The sequence below is a fragment of the Ranitomeya variabilis genome, chromosome 4, assembly GCF_051348905.1.
Source record: "Ranitomeya variabilis isolate aRanVar5 chromosome 4, aRanVar5.hap1, whole genome shotgun sequence".
Classification (NCBI taxonomy): domain Eukaryota; kingdom Metazoa; phylum Chordata; class Amphibia; order Anura; family Dendrobatidae; genus Ranitomeya; species Ranitomeya variabilis.
In genome coordinates this window covers 590,892,458-590,912,861 of record NC_135235.1, presented here as the reverse complement: position 1 = coordinate 590,912,861, position 20,404 = coordinate 590,892,458, and the positions used below count along the sequence as shown (strand labels likewise).

At 41.6% G+C, this 20,404-nt stretch overlaps 1 protein-coding gene across 3 annotated transcripts in view; it reads right to left on the bottom strand.

Annotated features, from left to right (window-relative positions):
* Positions 1-1,815: 1,815 nt before the first annotated feature.
* The window catches only part of LOC143765946 (formin-H-like), a 196,275-nt gene continuing 177,686 nt past the window's right edge, over positions 1,816-20,404 (bottom strand). For all 3 annotated transcript variants that reach the window (XM_077253165.1, XM_077253168.1, XM_077253169.1), the window contains 3 exons: positions 9,983-10,086; positions 8,414-8,497; positions 1,816-4,523 (listed from right to left, as the gene is read on the bottom strand). In XM_077253165.1, coding sequence (XP_077109280.1) covers positions 4,413-4,523; positions 8,414-8,497; positions 9,983-10,086 — 299 coding nt within the window. In that variant the 3' untranslated portion in view covers positions 1,816-4,412. The remainder of the gene's footprint in view (positions 4,524-8,413; positions 8,498-9,982; positions 10,087-20,404) is intronic.

The window sequence follows — 20,404 nt, the reverse complement described above, 5'->3', positions numbered from 1 at the left end:
ATCCTGCAGCCAAGATAAGTAAGAAAGCTATTTGCCTGTGATAGGCCTAATTATATAATGCTATTAATAATTAAAGGTAAACAAGCAAAAATAAAAACTGACAGCAGGTTCTTAACAAACGCCCGCAGTGCTCTAGTGAACTTTATCCAAAAACTTCTTCCTAAAGAGAACAAGATCCAAAGTGTTCACTTATATTTATTTTATGGACCAAAAATAAAGCCCAAAAATGGCACAAAAAATAATAGCAAGAGAAATGTAATTCTTAACCCAAAACTATTACAAATGTTTGCTTAATATTAAAAAACTAAAATTTTAATATGTAAGAAAAAAAATTGCAAAATGGACACTATTGGAAATTATTAATTCTAAGAGTAAATGATTACGGTACATTTTTTTCATGTATTATAATGCTAAAAACATCCAAATAAATTGTTTCTTTTTTAATCAAGTGATATACCTTTGATTTAGTTTTTTTATTTTTATTAAAACTTCTATGTTCTCTTTTATTTCATTATTGTTATAGTTTTCAACTTTATTTTACTTAATTTACTGACATCTTTTTTTCTCTTTTTTTGCTGTTGCTGCTATCTTTTTGTTTATTTTGCAATGTAATTTTCTATTATTAGCGCATTATCTTTTGACAATTTCTTTTGCATAGATAAATATATGTATCCGCAAAAGAAAAAAAAAACTAAATCCATAAGTCATAGGGCCCAATTCATCATTTGTGTTTTTTAAGTCACTTTTGTCTTGTGTTGTTTGCAGATTTTTTTGCACCAAATTCTTCAAAATGGCGCATGTGGTTTGCGAATCTGGCGCAAGATATAGAACGCGCTTTAGTTTTGTGTTTGACCAATTTTTGCAACTTATTAGCAGCAAAAGTTGCAAATCATTTAAAAAAGTCTCAAAAATCTATCAAATTGAAACTCCTCCAGAAACCTTACTTCATGGAGGGAACGGAGTAAAATGCCCCCAAATCAATCTGACATTTGGTTAAAAGACACATTTCTTGAATCAGTCTAAAACATCTGGTTAACGAAGGTTGTTGAGAAAAAAAATTAAAAAATGCTTAAAAGAGAAAGACAACTTATAAACTGGCACAAAATGTATAGAGAATAAGGTATAGTAGATACTACAGCCACTACTACTAAAGAAAAGTGGAGAAAAAGCAATGATGAATAGGGGACATAGCAAAGATAATGGGTCTGATTCATCAAGACTAGTGTTGTTCACGCTGGTCTTGATGTACATGTCTTCATGAGTCCAGACAAGCGGTGTATACTGCGCTTTGCCACAAATATTACTCCGGTTCCTGATGTAGTAAGGTTTTTGGTGTAGCGAGTGCCCCAGCTGGTCATGAATTTGACGACCGGTGGTCACCACTCCCCCTTCCGCCCGATCTTCACCTACTTTGTTAGAGCTCGATGAAAATTGCGTGAGAACACCAAAAGTCGGATAGTTATTGTGCAATCTCTACTTGTGCCAAAATTATGTAAATTCAATAAAATCCCAGCACTCACGTTTCTATGAACTCGTCTTTTATCCAGCAAATCAATAAGATGCGTTTAAGTCCATCCCAAGCTTTCATCAACAATAATGAAACCATAACACATCATTTATAAAGAGGCAAAAAAGGATATTACGTCATAATTATATACAAGGATAAGTCAGCGAAACTTAAGTGACTTGTCATAGCTTTTTTTGGCCACATTACTGGCGTAAAACCTTTGATGAATCAGGCGTTATATGTCCTGACCCTACCATTGACCCTTTTAAATAAGATTCCTCTATTCAAGAACAATGGAAAAAACACCATTAAGTTAAAATATAGACTTTATTATGAAGAGCTTCATTTACCAATCATTACATTAAATCCAGAGATTACATATTTCACACAGGAAAACGTATTATAATAAGAGTGGCAAACGGTGTTCAAATAAAGAAAATTACAGGAATTCTGCATGCAAAGAATTCATTACTTCTACAGTTAGTGAGTTTTTATATTACATCCTTCAAAGCACTTTTTCCCCAAGAATAGATATTTATCTCCCATGCACAGGATGAGTGATAATTGCCTAATTGTTGGTCACCCATGGCTGAATCCCTATTGATCACTAGAATGGGGGTCTCTATCAGTCCCATAGCCTTTGAATGGAGCAGTACTACACATGACCTGTTTTCATGTTCGTGGTGGCTCAACATCAATCCAACCTGTTCATTGGAAAGATAATAAATGTTTTTTTGTGGGAATACTCAAATTTTTAAGCTTAAAAATAAAAAACAAATATATTTTTTAAGTGCACTCAATGTCAGTCAGCCTTGTAGAAAGCAGTATAAAAAAATCATCATTAATATACATTTGTACTCCCATGACAGTCAATAATTATTACAAGACACCTTCACATTCACTATCTTCGTGGAAGTAAATGTTAGTGTTCTCGTAATTCTTTAGTGCCCCATATTCAATATGCCCTTTACACAAGCCTAGTTCCCCCACCCAAGATGTCACCATTCCCTGCATTTATTGGCATAGCATACTATTGGGGTTGGTGGTTAATATAAAGTGTCCGCTATAGAAACACTATTTTTCAAAACTCATTACAAATACGATGAACTTTTCAATAAATACATGAAACATGCAGAGATTTACAATGAGTCCATATGCAGGAGCCGGCGTGATCACACATTCAGATCTCTGCATTAATATAAGGAGGAAATATGGTTATTTGTATTCACCGCAGCTAATATATTTGTTTGCTGCATGGCTGGAATGTAGACAGCAGAACGCTCATACAGAAAATAAACTATGGGCCAGATTCATCAAATAGTTGCTGCCAGTTATCTGATTAAAAAAATGCCTGAAATTTTGAAAAAAAAATGTTTACACAAATTGTAATTGTGCAAAAAATTTTATGACTTTTCAGAAAAGTTTTACAACTTTTTTGACATTTTTATGACTGGTCAGCAATTTATTTGAAAAAATGGGTGGAGCTCTACTAAAATGGATGGGGTCAAGAGCATCCAATCAAATTCATCGATTTGTACTCCAGTCATTGTTTTTTGTGCTATATGTATTTTTTTTTTTTTTTAAATATTAGCCATGATTTCTTTTTTTCATATCCTGATTTTTTTTTTTTTAAATAGCAATATTGCAATTTTCATACTGGCCCCTGGAGAATTTTAGATTCATACTTCCTGTCCTTTCAGGAAGAATTTTCAGCATCCTCATAATCAACAGAGGCAGGATTCCAATAACAGGTAATACCCCTATACACATCTGATAACATTTGATTAATCGGCTAATCATAATATACGGTATCACAACTGATCATGCTCCCCCTTCCTGCACAGTAACCTTTGCACACGCTCATTAGATACTTCCTTAATAAAAGATAAGGCTGAAGGCTGACCATCATGGCTATGCACATGTGTTGTTTCCTGAAGCAAATGAAAGCATGAGTCTAAAAAGAACTCCAGTGGCCGGTGCGAAAATTGCAAAATTTCTATTACACAATACAGATTCAACATAATATGAGATTTGCCTATGCAACTTTTATATATTTCCTGTACCATCAATGTGATGAATAACATTCCTAAAAGGGTAATCCGGTATACTCAAATACTGTTTCTGACTCAGATAAATATATTACGTTAGTCAGATTAGAACATGTTTTGAAGGAAACTGGTCATCTCATTTCATTTCCACATTCAAAATTGGTGCTACTGATTTTCCCTACATTAACAACTCTTTCTCTTGACACCCGTAGCCAAGCATACCATCTTAATAGAACTTTGCAGATCATCGGGGCTGTTATTGAGCACTGAATGGTCCAGGGTGCAAATCAGGACCATGTTCAGCATCCTATGTGAGCCCATTAATGCCACCCCTTTGCTTTTGATTACTTCATCAGTTGCACAGCCTTAAAGATCTAGCACTAGCGCATGTGCACAGAAGTCAAGTGATCCCACTGAGTAGAAAAAGTTGCGCATGCGCTGATCTTCTGAACAGGAAAGGAATAGATAAGGTTGTAAAGATAATGTAGGAGACATCATCCACAGCAATCAAAAGCAGAGGTGCGGTATTAGCAGGATCACATCGGGTGCTGAGCATGAACACCCACCGGACCACTCAGAGCTTATTAGCATTCAGACCGGTGATCTTGAAAAGACTTTCCTTTTAAGCCCAATACTTTCCCTAATCAATATGTATGTATCACAATATCCACTTTAGATAATGTAGTCTGTGGTCTATTCTAGGGCAGCATTGGTAACGCCACCCTGCGTCTTTAAACCCAGTCTATGATCACCAGAAGAAGAGACTTGGAGAAAACATGGTAGACGGCCCCTCCAGTCCTGATAGTGGCTTCATTGTGAAGGACATGATACCCTGGCCCTGATACTATTGAGTATTGTTAGTGAGACACTCTTATATCCAGGTACGCATTTTGAAACTCTTTCATGAAAGACGAAATCCACCCAAACAACTCTTGTGAATCTTGGTCTTCTGCTTCTCCAAACTTTTGCTGAAAACAATGAAAAAACAAAATGGTGGTAATCATAAACAATGGGGGTAGCGCATCATGGTTGATACCAGTTCCAACCTATAGAAGGCAGAACCTACAATAATCGTGGAGGATGTCCAATTTATGCACTTGTGTGTGTTTTTTATGGTCTTTTCCACCTATAGGAATCTGTGATAACTTCCTCATGTCTTGCAGTTTTTTGAGGATTTTGTGTTTTGCTGTAGATATACTGCAATATATACTAACTGTAATATATACTAACTTTATTATTATTGATGTTGAAAAAAGTAGTGGCCACTACTGGAGAAATGTGGTATTACATAAAGTATAGACCAAATATTACATGGACAGGCCTGCTCATTTTCTCAGCAGCAGCTGCTACTTCAATTAGGTTAATTTTTTTAGTTTCTTTAATCCTTTTGCTACTGGTAAAGAATAGCAATGTGCCTCTGCAGAGGAGGAACATGACAATGATGAATGATAAGAAGGTGCTTGTGCCCATGGGTTAGTCCCTCCTTTGCTATACGTCTACCATATCTGCCAGTCCTGCAAGCTTTTTTCCAACTGCGACCTTCACTATCAATAGACATCTGTAGATGAGGCCAATGGGAGATCTCGGGCTCCGTTCCTGCCTTGCTTGTGTAATATGCTTCTCTCCTTTGATACTCTGCTGTTTCCATGTAAACCAGATAATGCGTAGGAAAACATTGGATGATTCCTCACCCTATACATATAGGCATAAAAGCAATAAATAGGGGTCGTGATGTAAAAAGATGCCCGGAGTCAGCTGCGTAGTGGAAACTCTCATAATTAGAGATGGGCGAACCCAAACAGTAAAGCTGGGCGTCCGTGCCAAACATCTACTGTTCAGGCACAGACACCGAACATGGAAATCAGTGTTACTGTTTGGGTTCAGCTGCCCAAACACTGGGTGTTTGTCAGGCTGTCATGTGCATGACAGTGCGACAAACACCGCTTCTGATCCGCAGTGAAACTATCCCCGCCAGTCAGAGAGCCACTGTTCCCACGCTGTCAAAAGACAGCGTGAGCGCTCAGCTGTGATCGGAGGTATAAAGTTTACCTCCGGTCACTGGTGTCAGCTCATGGCACTACTGCTCCCATCATCTGACACCTGCTGCCGCTAATAACAGAGAGAGAAGGAGTGGCTGATGGGTGTATTTATTAGCTGGCTCCTTTGCTGTAAATAAATAATTGTAAAAAAATGGCATGGGTTTCCCTGTATTTTTGATAACCAGCCAGATAAAACTCACAGCTGGGGCTGCAACCCTCAGCTGTCAGCTTCAGCAAGGCTGGTTATCAAGAATAGAGGGGTCCCCACACCGTATTTTTTAATTATTTAGTATAGGGTTCTCCCCATTTTTTACAACCAGCCTTGCTAAAGCAGACAGCTGGTATTATCAGGCTGGTAAGGGGCCATGGATATTGCCCCCCAGAATAAAAATAGCAGCCCACAGCAGCCCAGAAAAGGCACATCTATTAGATGCGCCAATTCTGGCACTTTGCTCAGCTCTTCTCACGTGCCCTGTAGCGGTGGCAAGTGGGGTTAATATTTATGGGGCTGTTTTCACTTTTGTATTGTCCGATGACATCAAGCCCACAGATTAGCAATGGAGAGGCATCTATAAGACACCTATCCATTACTAATCCTATAGTTGTATGGTAAATAAACACACAAACATAATAAAGTCTTTTATAAAACAAAACACACTTTTACTTTTTTATTTAAAAATAACAAACACAGTTACACTCACCGAACGCCTATTCCATCGAAGCTCTCATCTTCTGTAACAAAGCAAAAATAAAAAACAACTGTTGTTCTGTCCCACGCTGTAATCCATGTCTGGGGGATAAACAGTTTTCAACCTGGACGGTGCCAAGATGCGACCATCCAGGCTGAGAACCACTAGTATTAACAAAATTCCCAGAGTCATAGCGATAGTCTGGACCCAAGCACATACACATTAGGTGCCTCCAGACAAATAAAGCTCCATAGAGTACATATACCAGCAGGAGAAAATAAGGAGCATATAGTATTAAGTAACAAAAAATCCTTTATTAATACAATAATATTAAAACAGTAATATATTTCAAATAAATGGTGTTACCCAGTCAAGCACAAGAAGGAGAACTACCCCCTGTAATGCCCCCATATATAATTACATGAGTAAGCATAAGAGGAGAGCAAAAAGAGAACAACAAGCCCCCCACAGTAAAAGATTGAAGTTATAAGGACACCAGAGTATATCCACCGCTAGTGCGGTAGCCAAAACAGGGCCATAATAAAGGTGCATAGTGCATAGTTATATAGTGGATACCATAGGTGAGCTTACCGATTGAGAGGGCAAAGCAGGGGGGGTCCCACCAGAACAAAAAAGCGCCCCGACGCGCGTTTCGCGGCTTAACCACGCCGCATTTCCCCTTGAGAAAGCGGCGTGGTTAAGCCGCGAAACGCGCGTCGGGGCGCTTTTTTGTTCTGGTGGGACCCCCCCCTGCTTTGCCCTCTCAATCGGTAAGCTCACCTATGGTATCCACTATATAACTATGCACTATGCACCTTTATTATGGCCCTGTTTTGGCTACCGCACTAGCGGTGGATATACTCTGGTGTCCTTATAACTTCAATCTTTTACTGTGGGGGGCTTGTTGTTCTCTTTTTGCTCTCCTCTTATGCTTACTCATATAATTATATATGGGGGCATTACAGGGGGTAGTTCCCCTTCTTGTGCTTGACTGGGTAACACTATTTATTTGAAATATATTACTGTTTTAATATTATTGTATTAATAAAGGATTTTTTGTTACTTAATACTATATGCTCCTTATTTTCTCCTGCTGGTATATGAGAACCACTAGTGACTGAACTGCTGTGAGCGCAGCCTCAGTGACCGGTGGTAACGTCATCGAGATTACCTCCGGTCACTGAGGCTGCGTTCCCAGCTGAGCTGAACTGCCATGACCTCAGTGAGATCACTCTAGCATCGTAAGAGTTTTTCTCTCATGATATGACAGGGTTTAAAAAAAAATAGAACATATCTTAAAAATTGGTTTGAAATGACAGAGATATGAAATAGGCATGTAGTTGTTACTCAGGCTATGGCATATTGTATTCTGGGAATATTCATGCATTACATGGGCAGATACTTATGCACATAGCCTCTTTAGGAAGAGGACAGGAACTCTATTGGAAGTAGCAATTCCAAAAGTCAGTATCGACACTTTAATGACCCTTGCCACATGACTTGGGATAAAAAAACAAACCAAACATTCCATTTGAATACCTGTTCTTCGGGGGTGCAAAACTGAAGTTCCTACTTTAGGAAGGTGAAATGCCCTTAATTGGAGTCTAAGAGGGGGCATTGTGAAATGTGCCAAGCTGGTGTAAGGAGACTAATAGGCTATGCAATTCTTCACTGGAAATTTATATATGCAAATAACCTCTTCAGAGAGGAAGAGAACTTGAACACTAGAGTCACGTTTTGGATGGGCAGTACACTAATTTTAATAGCTACAATACTTCACTTATACTGTAGAAAAGAATCAACCACATGGATCCCTCATAGATTACAGCTGGTCAATAAGTGATACCCTGTAATTAGTTTGCGCTCAATCTTTAGTGAGAGCTGCTCTAAGGAAGAAGGAAGCATTTTATGGTATGGTGTATGGAATCATTCGTGAAAGTGTGGTCACAAGTGAGGTAGTCAGATGGAGATTTGCCATCTTTGACTTTGTAGTTTCATCACAATTGGAGAACCTCAGGTTATTGGGGGTTTGTTTGAGATGGAGTTGTTTTCCATAAAAAAAAAATATTTCTGCAGGGTCGAACATCTCTAGAATAACCTCACATATATTCTACTCTATGTGATATTTACCAAAACCTCAGAGTATAGCTTCTTCATTTCAGCTGCTTTCTTGGTGAGGTCGGCGTGCTGGGCGTTGTAAACTTCTACTGTTTCCTAGGATGAATAATATGAGTTTGGTGAAAAGATCATAATATTGTATAATTTCATAGCGATTAGTGCATTATCTTTCAAGGGCATTTCCAGTGTCATTGGATGTCTCATCTCCACCACATGATCTTTCAAAATCACATGAACCTAAGTTATGATCAGTCTAAGCCCCAGTCATGTTGGAGGTGTCCATTTAAAAAAAAAAAAGAACCATGGCTGAAATGTACTGTGGGCAAATCTCTGTATAAACTAAATATTTGTAGTCACATACATTCATTGTCTTTAAAGGGTTGTCCAGCCACAAAAAAAAATTCTTCACGGTTTTTTCTACCACAGAACTTAAGCTTCTTCCAACTTCCTGTGTCGGCATCATAATAGAGAAGGGAGCTGGCCTGGCTGATGAACTGAGTCAGACAGCCAGGCCCATTCTCTATAACAGCTGATGCTCAGACAGAGAAGGATGGCTGCATGAGTCAGTTCTTTAGCTGAACAAGCTCTCATATCGGTCTCTGCATTAGCTGGAAATGAGAAGAGGACAGGCAAGGCTAATGAACTGAGCCAGACCACTGACTTCTCTATCTGTCCATCAGCTGTAATATTGAAGGGGGCTGACTTAGCTAATAAACTGAGCTATGCAGCCTGCCTCATTCTCTGTCTCTGCCTTAGCTCTAATTTAGATTTGACTTGGCTTGGCTAATGAACTGAGCATCCTTCCTTGTCTGTGCATCAGCAGTAATGGCAAAGGGGGATGACTTAGAAAATGGGGGTGATTGTATGGCTTAGTCCATTAGCTAAGCCAAGCTCCTTCTCCATCACGGATAATACAGAGGCAGAATATGGGGCTGGTTGGCTTAGTGCATTAGCTAATCCAAAGAATGGGTCTGGCTGTATGGCTAAGCCATGGCCCTTCTCCATCACAGATCATGCCGCGACAGAGAAGGGGGATATATAACTTAGTCCCTTAGCTAAGTCATGCCCCGTTGTCATTATGGCTGATGCAGAGAGAAAGCATGGGGCTGCCTATTTGGCTTAGTTCATTAGCTGTCTCTGCATGATCTGTAACAAAGAAGGGGCTGGGCTTACCTAATGAATTGAGCCAGATAGACCCATTTTTTGTCTCTGCATTAACCATAAAGAAGAAGGGACTTGGCTTAGTTAATGAACTGGGCCAGATAGCCCCCTTCTCTGTCTCTGCATCAGCCATAATGGCAAGGTGGACTGGCTTATTGGATGAAGTGAGTTAGGCAGCCTTCCCACCACTGGTCGTATGCTACCAGAGTGTGAGAGGATGCTCCGTTGCGGAGTCTGATGTGGAATGGAATGGCGCCAACTTAGGGTATATTAGTAATCGTAAATAATTAGAATTTTAAAAACATTGAAACAACTGTTTTATATGGGTCAAAAATCCCTGTAATATTCTAGGTTCTCTCCTCTCCACCCCGTATAAGTCCACATATAATATATACAGTAATAACTAGGAAAACTACTTACCTTTAGCTGCTTCATAAACAGCTCTTCCCTCGGCGATGGTTTGGGGTGTTTACTCTTGAAAGATTTCCGGTACTGGTCAATACTTTCTAACTGCTTGGCTAAAACTGTCAAGAAATAGATTTTGATTGATACATAATAATAATAATAACAGGAAAAACATGTCGAAAAGTAGGAATAAGCAGAATAATAATTTAACTTTCAAAAAGTTACAAAAATAAGTTACATTGAAAAGATTTCAGTAAATTAAGAGGGTTTTCCCATAACTGGTAAGTCAAAGGGCCTGCCCAAAATAGCTGAGGGCTTTACTTGTCTTTTTCTCACAGCCTCATACAATGGATGGAGCGGAGGCCGAGCATCCAGCATTCAGAAAGATATCCAATATCTAATGGAAGACTTGTGATTTTGAAAAAAAAATCCTTTAAGTATATTAATTCAGATTTTTATTAGAAAGATACGTTTTTCTGTTAAAACAGACACTAAAGGGGATTTTTGGTTTTGGAAAACTCCTAGCGCATAGCTGCAGATTGTTCTATTAAAAAAAAAAAATAGCTTTACTCACCTTCCCCCGTTCTACCACCATCGTGTCTTCTGCTCCCATTGTCTGGTATTGGCTGCAACGCTGATGTCATGTCTACAGCACTGCAGCCAATCAGTTGGAAAAGGATTAAAGGGGATCTTTGGTAGACCATGTCGTCGTTGCATCATCTTTGCGAGAGCAGTGTAATGCTTAAATTCTCCTGTGGTGGCGCTGCAGGGAAACTGAGCAACATCAGTATGCTGGTTGCTGATGATCTTAGCAGCAAGACAATATGTGATCATCATGTCGTCTAGGGACAAAAAGGGATTATTTATATTATATAGTTGAAAAACTCACCATCGTTTGCAGACTTTCAAGTGGCCGAAATAAAGTAAAAGAGAAAATTACCGAGTAGTGTCCTTAACTTTTTTGCATTTCTCACGTTTGAACAACCTGGAGAGTTTCCTTAGGAGTAATTATATTATAGTTGACTGTTGTCTGTTTAGCAAACAGGTCTTAAAGTGACGAGTCGTCCAGCTCAGTAACAGCGGAGTGCATCGATTACGGCTAAACAGCGAGGAATCAATAGAAGTCTTTTTATGTCTGCAGTCCGCGCTCTGCTCTACGAGGCAGAGACTGAGGAATAACAATGAATCCGAGCTCTCACAGCTTCACCAGTTACTTATGGGGCTCTATAAAGCCCATCCATCTGTAGAACGCTACCTCTCCCCTCCTGATTAATGACTAGAAGAAATTCCAGTGTAATTAGATGTAATGAGACCCATCAGGTGCGCATCAGATCCCAGGAGATGTACAATTCATTAATGACTTGTGTCCCTGTTACCTGATCTGCCAATAACACTGTAGTTGTACATATTAGCACAGGAACAGAACTACCGTACTCTAAGCAATGAAATATTCAAGTATCAGTACACTGGAGTGCACACAATAAGCACACACTTTTTATTTTTTCCAGCTCACACAGCTTTGCCGTGTAGATCAGGACAGAGTCAGCAAAGCCATCTCTAAATCATTAACTGACTACCAGATCACACACAATAGACTGAAATTTCTTGCCTTATGCTTAAATCTCAGTCTATATAGAACTAAGATGGGATCAGCATAGTAATCTCGTTATCATTCGAGGATGTGGGTGACAGTCAGCTTAGTATCATTTGAGGGTATGGTCAGTATAGTCATTCACAAGGATTTTGTGCTGGTTACCGGCTGTCAAAGCAACCCATCAGCTCTGTGTGACTGCATCAGGGCCAGCTCACGGCAATGCCGCTGACAGCCACATGTAAGAAGTTAAGGGAAAGCGCACTTGTTGCGTTTTTGTTGTATTGGTTCTGTCCGGTTTATCATAAAACCTGAAGGAATTCCTACTTCCCGAAAATGTAATGAGATTCCTGAATTCTCCTGCACCCACTGCTAATTTTTTCCCTGCAGATTTGCAGCAGATTTAAATCTACAGCACGTCAATTCTTTAAGTGATTTTGATTGATTGAATTTTGAGCATTCAAATTTCACCGATAATAATGAGTAGGGCAAAATCTGCATGGCTAAAATGCACATATTTTATGCTGCATTTTTCCTGATACAATCCTGAACATGTGCATAAGGTCAAAAATTGCATCTAAAACATAACATAATAAATGATTATCCATTATGATGCATCTTAGTCCCCATTCAAATGAATACATATTGGACTGTACTATACTATATTCTATATAAAAGCAGAAATAGCTACTGGACATGTGAACAGAGCCTTGGAAAACATATAATATTGTCATGGGGGAGGGCCGCAGAGTTGTCTCATGAATGATCATTATCAGGATGGGGATTTAATGACTGATGTATGTTCTGTTGTAGACAAATACTGCAGATAATTTTTGAATGTTTCTCTCCGTACTTGCTCTGGTTTCTGTCTAAGGATCTGTATTACATTTTAGTCTAGGTCTATTAATATTTTCTTTCGCATCAGCTACTATCCATTGCAGCTACCATAAAGCACACAAAACCTGCTATACTGCACACTTTTCACAGTAAAATAAGTATGGATCACATGACCAATTTTCTAAGAAAATATATTTCTAAAGATTCTATTGACATAAAATCATTACAGATGTCAGTAACAACCCATACAATCCACACAGGCAAAGAAATCAAACCATAGCTGTTCATAAATTAAGTTATGTGTAAAATTGAAAAATAACACAGGGAAAAAGTATTGAACACATAAAGAAAGAGAGGTGCAAAAAGCCATGGAAAGCCATGACACCAACTGAAATCTATCAGTAATTAAAAAGAAATCTTGATAGTGAAAGATAATATCAAATGGTTCAACTGATGGCCTATAAAAGGTGTCTCATTACCAAGGTGCCGCACAAGAAACATCCCATGATTGGCAAAACCAGTGTGCTGTCTCAAGACCTTTGCATCCTTATTGTTGCAAAACATACTGATGGCATTCATTACAGAAGAATGTGAACTACTGAAGGTTCCAGTGAGCACTGTGAAGGCCACAATCTGGAAGTGGAAACAACATAATTTCAGCATAAACTGGCCATGATCAGTTGCTACCCGCAAGAATTCAGAGAGATGAGTAAAAATAATTATCAGAAGATCAGAAGAGTTGTCCAAGAGCCAAGGACCACCCGTGGAGTGCTACAGAATGACCTGGAATCAGCAGGTCCAATTCTTTCAAAGAAAACTATAAGTAATGCATTCAACCACCATGGCCTTTATGCATGCTCATCATGCAAAACTCCATTGCTGAACAACAAGCATGTTTAATCATGTTTAAAGTTTGCTCAACAACATTTAGACAAGCGTATGAAATAGTGGGAGAATATAGTCTGGTCAAAAAATTGAGACCAAAATTGAACTCTTTGAATGCCATAATGCACACCATGTTCGAAGGCCAAAACGCACTGCATATCAACCCAAAAACACTATACAAACAGTGAAGTTAGGAGGTGGGAACATCATGGTGTGAGGCTGCTTTTCAGCTTTTCAGCATAAGATACAGGAAGACTTTATATAATTGAAGGAAGGATGAATAGACAAATATACTGAGACATTCTTGATAAAAAAAAATCTTCTGCCATCTACAATAATGATGAAGATGGAATGAGAGTGGACATTTCAGCAAGACAATGATCCCAAACACAATAGCCAAGGAAACTGTCAATTGGTTTCAGAGAAAATATAGCTGACACAACAGCCCAGCCAATCACCTGACCTGAATACAAGAAATAAAACTCAGAGTTCATAGAAAGAGCCCTTTAAACCTTCATGATTTGAAGAGTATTTGTGTGGAAGAATGAGCCAAAATCACACTTGAGCAATGCATGCGAATAGTTTCTCCATATAGAAGGCAGTCTTGAAGCTAGCATCACCAAAAAGGCTTTTGTAGAAAGTACTTTTTCGCTGTGTCATTTCTCATTATTACACATAACAATTTATGGACATCTTTTGTATTATTTTATTTCCTTTGTGGATTGGATTCGTTGGGTTATTACCGACATCTAGTGAGAATTTAATTTCATAGCACCTTTAGAAATATATTTACGTAGAAAGTTGGTGACATGTTCAATATTTAGTTCACCTGTTGTAGATAGACATATATAGATAGATATGAACACAAAATGTTAATAATGTGGGAAAATAGCACATTTGATAAAGTTAGAAACGCTTCCACGAGGTCTATGGTAAGAGAGGACTAAAAATATCCTTTATGTAATCAGGTCATCTAAATCTCATGGATAAATAATGTGCTCCATCCCCCGAGTGCGACATGATCTCTTCCTTCTACTCCATCTCTCTGGATTTTTATAAGATTAAGACGAAGTCCACTGGGAATTGACAGGATCTTAAATGTGTTTCTATTTCTGTTCTCACGGCAAATAAAGTGACCGCGTTGTTATTGTATGATGTGATGACGTGTTCAGGATCGAGTGTGACATCTCTTCTTATCAATGGTTGATATGGCTAATAATGGTGACATAGTGAAGGGATCATTAAGCCCTAGTGAATATGTGAAGATTCTCTGTACTATAATATAAGTGACTCACATCATGCCCAAAAGTCACAACCATACTGCAATATTCCTTAAAATCACTTTGTATTGATCTCAGATCCATTTACTTATTTTTGTTGAAAGGGTTAATTGAAAAATGGGGATGGGGGTCTGATCATTGAAACCTTCCAGTGATCCCTAAATAGGGGGCTCTGAAACCTAAGAAACAGGCTCTGCAGAACCTCATCCTAAAAAGAGAACACGTGCATATGCTCGACCTCTGTTCCATTCATTCCCGCATTACCATTTTGGCATCAATGAGAGTCTAAGTGGTCAGACCCCCTCAGTTATTTCCTATAATAAGGATAGAAGATTACTTCAATTTTTTGGATAAAATATTAACAAATACTTATAATTCTGGTCTTTTAGTTACTGTATACTTATCATGGATACAAACCTGAGGTACATGTTATCACTTCTCACTCTGCTATATACGGATCATGCTGTGTATAATGATACTGTGTATACAGGTTTTTTCCTTGCTGTACATATAATCTGGACCTGACTTCCAGCTTAGTTCTTTCTTTCTGTAGTTATAGCAGCTTTTAGTCCTCTTATGGCGCATGCTGTCCTGCCTGAAATATCCATCCTGTTTCTGTATATTGTCCCCCTCATATGTTGCATGATCGGTGTATACCCACCAAGTTCTTATTTTATATTACCTAAGATGGTGGATAGCACAGGCCTGAGTGGATTACCTGATGCTTTAATATATACAGTATGTTCCATCATATATAAAATAAATATTTGGGGAGTAACTCAGCACAGGGCAGGGTGGTGAGTGGGACACTAATAACTCAGCACATGGTGGGTGAAGCGATGGCCGGGGGACCACCACGGTGCAGGAAGACTACTGTACACAAGATGAGGTGCAAACAACAAAGGGTAGATTTATTGGAAGGCAAGGAATGAAGGGAATGAGGAAGATGCAAACGGGTATACAATGGCAACAGACAATTTACAAGAGTTATGAACTTTAACTTTTCCGTAAAACAGCATGGTGCTCCAACTATTACAGACTCAAAATATGTCTAACAAGCAAATGTAAACAATAAACAAGTGATGATTAGTGTTGAGCATTCCGATACCGCAAGTATCGGGTATCGGCCGATACTTGAGGGTATCGGAATTCCGATACCGAGATCCGATACTTTTGTGGTATCGGGTATCGGTATCGAAACAACATTAATGTAATAATGTGTAAAAGAGAGAATTAAAATAAAAAATATTGCTATACTCACCTCTCCGACGCAGCCTGGACCTCACCGAGGGAACCGGCAGCGTTGTTTGCTTAAAATTCGCGCGTTTACTTCCTTACGTGAAGTCCCGGCTTGTGATTGGTCGCGTGCCGCCCATGTGGCCGCGACGCGACCAATCACAGCAAGCCGTGACGTAATTTCAGGTCCTTCAGGATTTTAAAATTACGTTCTGGCTTGTGATTGGTCGCGTCGCGGTCACATGGGCGACGCGACCAATCACAAGCCGTGACGTCACGGGAGGCTGGACACGCGCGCAAAATGCGCGCGTGTCCTGCCTCCCGTGACGTCCCGGCTTGTGATTGGTCGCGTGCCGCCCATGTGGCCGCGACGCGACCAATCACAGCAAGCCGTGACGTAATTTCAGGTCCTTCAGGATTTTAAAATTACGTTCTGGCTTGTGATTGGTCGCGTCGCGGTCACATGGGCGACGCGACCAATCACAAGCCGTGACGTCACGGGAGGCTGGCAAAATGCGCGCGTGTCCAGCCTCCCGTGACGTCACGGCTTGTGATTGGTCGCGTCGCCCATGTGACCGCGACGCGACCAATCACAAGCCAGAACGTAATTTTAAAATCCTGAAGGACCTGAAATTACGTCACGGCTTGCTGTGATTGGTCGCGTCGCGGCCACATGGGCGGCACGCGACCAATCACAAGCCGGGACTTCACGTAAGGAAGTAAACGCGCGAATTTTAAGCAAACAACGCTGCCGGTTCCCTCGGTGAGGTGAGTATAGCAATATTTTTTATTTTAATTCTTTCTTTTACACATTAATATGGATCCCAGGGCCTGAAGGAGAGTTTCCTCTCCTTCAGACCCTGGGAACCATCAGGGATACCGTCCGATACTTGAGTCCCATTGACTTGTATTGGTATCGGGTATCGGTATCGGATTGGATCCGATACTTTGCCGGTATCGGCCGATACTTTCCGATACCGATACTTTCAAGTATCGGACGGTATCGCTCAACACTAGTGATGATGCTACTCTACGTATAACCTCCCTGGCCTTTACCAAGCAGGCCACACGGCTCCCGTATACTGACTATTGAAGCCTACACTAGGCCCTAACAGGTGCACCAAACAGGAACAGACTCACGGTGATGTTGGAGAATCAGCTCCAGTCCCAGAGGGGCCCCCAGCAGTCTAATACGGTGGTGCGCACGGCTTTCTGTCAGCTCTGTGAAGCGTGGTCTTCTCCTTGCTTCTGGATCCTAGGGATGCTCTTGGTAACTGTAAATCCCTTTCTCTGTATCTTCGTGGCTCTCTTGCAGCTATATCAGGACACAGTTCTCTCTTTCAGCTTTCAGCACAAAAAGTCCTCTCTGCAGCAGCCTCAGTTCACACACGCTGCTACAGCTCCACACCTGCACTCTGCCACAGCTTCACACCTGTACTCTGCCAGACTAGTTCAATACACCGACTATTGCAGGGGAGAAGCAGAACATTCCATCATGCCAGACAAGGGGGTGCAGCCTCTTACAGTGACAGCGTGTTCCTTACTGTCCATAACAGCACCACCCTCTTACATGCCTCCCTTCTTAATGATGGTCATCCTCGGCCATCACAGCATCAGGGTCAAAGTGTAATGGAGGAATGTTCAATGCGGAAACAGCACCTATAGAGGAGGTAATAAAGTTGCAAAAACAGACTGAGCACACTGTTCTACATATCGGACTGGTGGAACCCCTGCATTAGACATCTGGGATCTCCGAAGCTCTTGGCTGTCAGGCAAGGCTTTACTATCTTCCAGAGGAACACTTGTTGCAGGAGACATTGTAAGCGCTTGTCTGGTCTCGTCATCGCATGGCGGTACTGGTACATCCATGGGATTACCGTCTCTGTGCGACTGAGGACCCCCTCCTGTGTCAGGGACGGTCCACCACTCATCATCGATTTCACCATCAGGCATGACAGATTCAGGAAGTGGAGTAGCGCCTTCAGGCGACAATGGCGTAGAACAGACCTCAGACCGACAAGGCCGCAGCATATTTCTGTGAAGTACTCTAGGGGCGGATGCCCCAGTCTCAGTCTGTACCTTGTAGACAGGGCCGTTAGCATACACTCGCTTGATAACTTTGTACGGCTGTACTTCCCATCTCTCACTTAGTTTTCCCTTGGGGCATTTCTCTCTGACTAATACTCAGTCTCCAGGTTGGAGGGGTAACTCTTGAGTCGGTTTGCGGCTCGTATGTTCTTTTTCTTGCAGCTGCTGACCCACCAACCGCTGTATCATTTGCAATCGTTGCAGATGCTCTTTCACCCATGAGGTGACAGTTCGCTCCATCAGCTCCTCTGGCTGTTCCAAATTCAGCTCAATTATCTCTCGTCCAGCTCTTCCAAACAACAGTAGATAGGAGGATATAACCAGTGGTGGAGTGGACCTGATTGTTGTAGGTCCAGACCAATTCTGGCAGATAGTCTGGCCAACACACCTTCTTATCCTCCTCCAACATTCTCAGCATTTGAAGTAAGGTTCGGTTGAAGCATTCACAAGCTCTGTTGCCTTGAGGGTGGTAAGGGGTGGTCCGGGACCGCTCGATGCCATACATACGATAAAATTCTTCCATCACCTTGCCTTGGAAACATGCGCCATTGGTCGGAGTGGATGCGCTTTGGGCACCCATACACCCGGATGAAGTCTTGACAGATGGCTCGCGCCGCCGATTCCGCAGTCTGATCTCTAGTCGGAGTGACTACTACGAACTTAGAGAAATGATCGGTCATCATCACCAAACAGTATTGCAACCCCCGGGCCGAGTGTCCCATGAGGAGATAGTCGATCATCAAGACTTCTAGCGGTTCCTTAGTTTGTATGGTTTGGATGGGTGCCCTCTGCTCGGTACTCTTAATTAGGTCACATACTCGACATTGCCGACAAACCTCTTCCACCACAAACTCCAACCGGGGGCAATACACATACCGCTGTAACCATTGGTAGGTCTTTGTGGGGCCGAAGTGTGCTCCAAATTCGTGGGCTTCTTTAGCTACTTCTTGAGCCATTCTTCCTGGGATGACCACATGCCATCTTTCATATCTTTTGGCTGTTGCCTCTTACGATATAGCACTGACTCTCGCACTTCCAGTCTATCCCACTGGTGTAACACACTCCTCATTTCAGAGTCCAGATCATCTCTCTCTTGTTTGCCAGGCTTACGCTTTTGAGTTAAACACCATTTCATCTGTCTCAGCCCTTCGTCTTCATCCTGAACGTGTCCCCATTCCTCATTGGTTCTCCCCAGGGACCGGGGTATTGCACAGGCCTCCCTTCTTGACTGGGCCACAACCATTGGGGGCTTAAACTTACGAAAGTCTGAGGTTTCTTCCTCTTCGAGTTGCTCATCAAGATCTCCCACTGGAGTCTCCACAGTCACTCTGGACAGCCCATCAGCATTTGCGTTTTCAGTAGCAGAGCGATAACGGATGGTAAAGTCGAACTTGGCTAGGCTAGCCACCCACCGTTGTTCCAAGGCCCCCAATTTAGCATTCTCAAGGTGGGCCAGGGGATTATCGTCTGTTCGAACTTGAACCTTGTTACCTGTCAGGAAGCCTGCAAACTTTTCTGTCATGTCCCACACCAGGGCCAGGAGCTCTAACCGGAAGGAGCTGTAATTGTGAGGGTTTCTTTCGCTGTCTCACAGGGACCTGAGGGCATACCCGATGACTCTCTCATGTCCATCCTGTATCTGAGAAAGTACTGCACCGAGTCCATGAAGGCTACCATCTGTGTACAACAGGAACAGTTGATCGAAGTCTGCGTAGGCCAAAATCGGGGCTGAGGTAAGGGAATTCTTTATAGCCTGGAAGGCCTCGTCTTGTCCCTGTGCCCAGGGGATGCGCTGGGTCTTCGGCACTCCAGCGGTCCCCCTCAACAACTCATTAAGAGGACCCACCACCTTCGCGAAGTCTTTAACAAACCAGCGGTAGTACCCAGCGAGTCCCAGGAAGGCTTGGAGTTCTCTCACTGTTCGAGGGACTGGCCACTTCTGGATAGCAGCCACTTTTTCTGGCGAGGGTAGAACTCCATCTTGTGACACTGTGGCCCAGGTACTCGATCTCTCTCTTGAAGAGGTGGCATTTTTTTGGCTTCACCTTCAGGTTATGAGCCCGCAGTCTTCCAAGTACCTGTCCAAGCTGGGCAAGGTGTTCTTCGAATGGGGCCGAAAACACAATGATGTCATCCAGATAGATCATGGTAGCCTCAAAATTTAAGTCTCCCAAACACTTTTCCATCAGCCGTTGAAATGTGCCTGGAGCATTGGAGAGCCCGAAGGGCATCCGGTTAAACTCGAACAGCCCCATAGGGAGGATGAAGGCGGTTTTCTCTTTGTCTTTCTCTGCCACGGCTACTTGCCAGTATCCGCTTGCTAGGTCCAGGGTGGAGAAGTACTTGGCTTTCCCCAACGCTGTCAAGGATTCCTCAATGCGGGGCAACGGATACGAGTCTCGAACAGTGCAGGCATTGAGTTTCCTGTAATCTACACAGAACCGGATGGTCCCATCCTTTTTCTTGACGAGCACCACCGAGGCTGCCCAAGGGCTCTGACTACTCTGCACCACTCCTGAA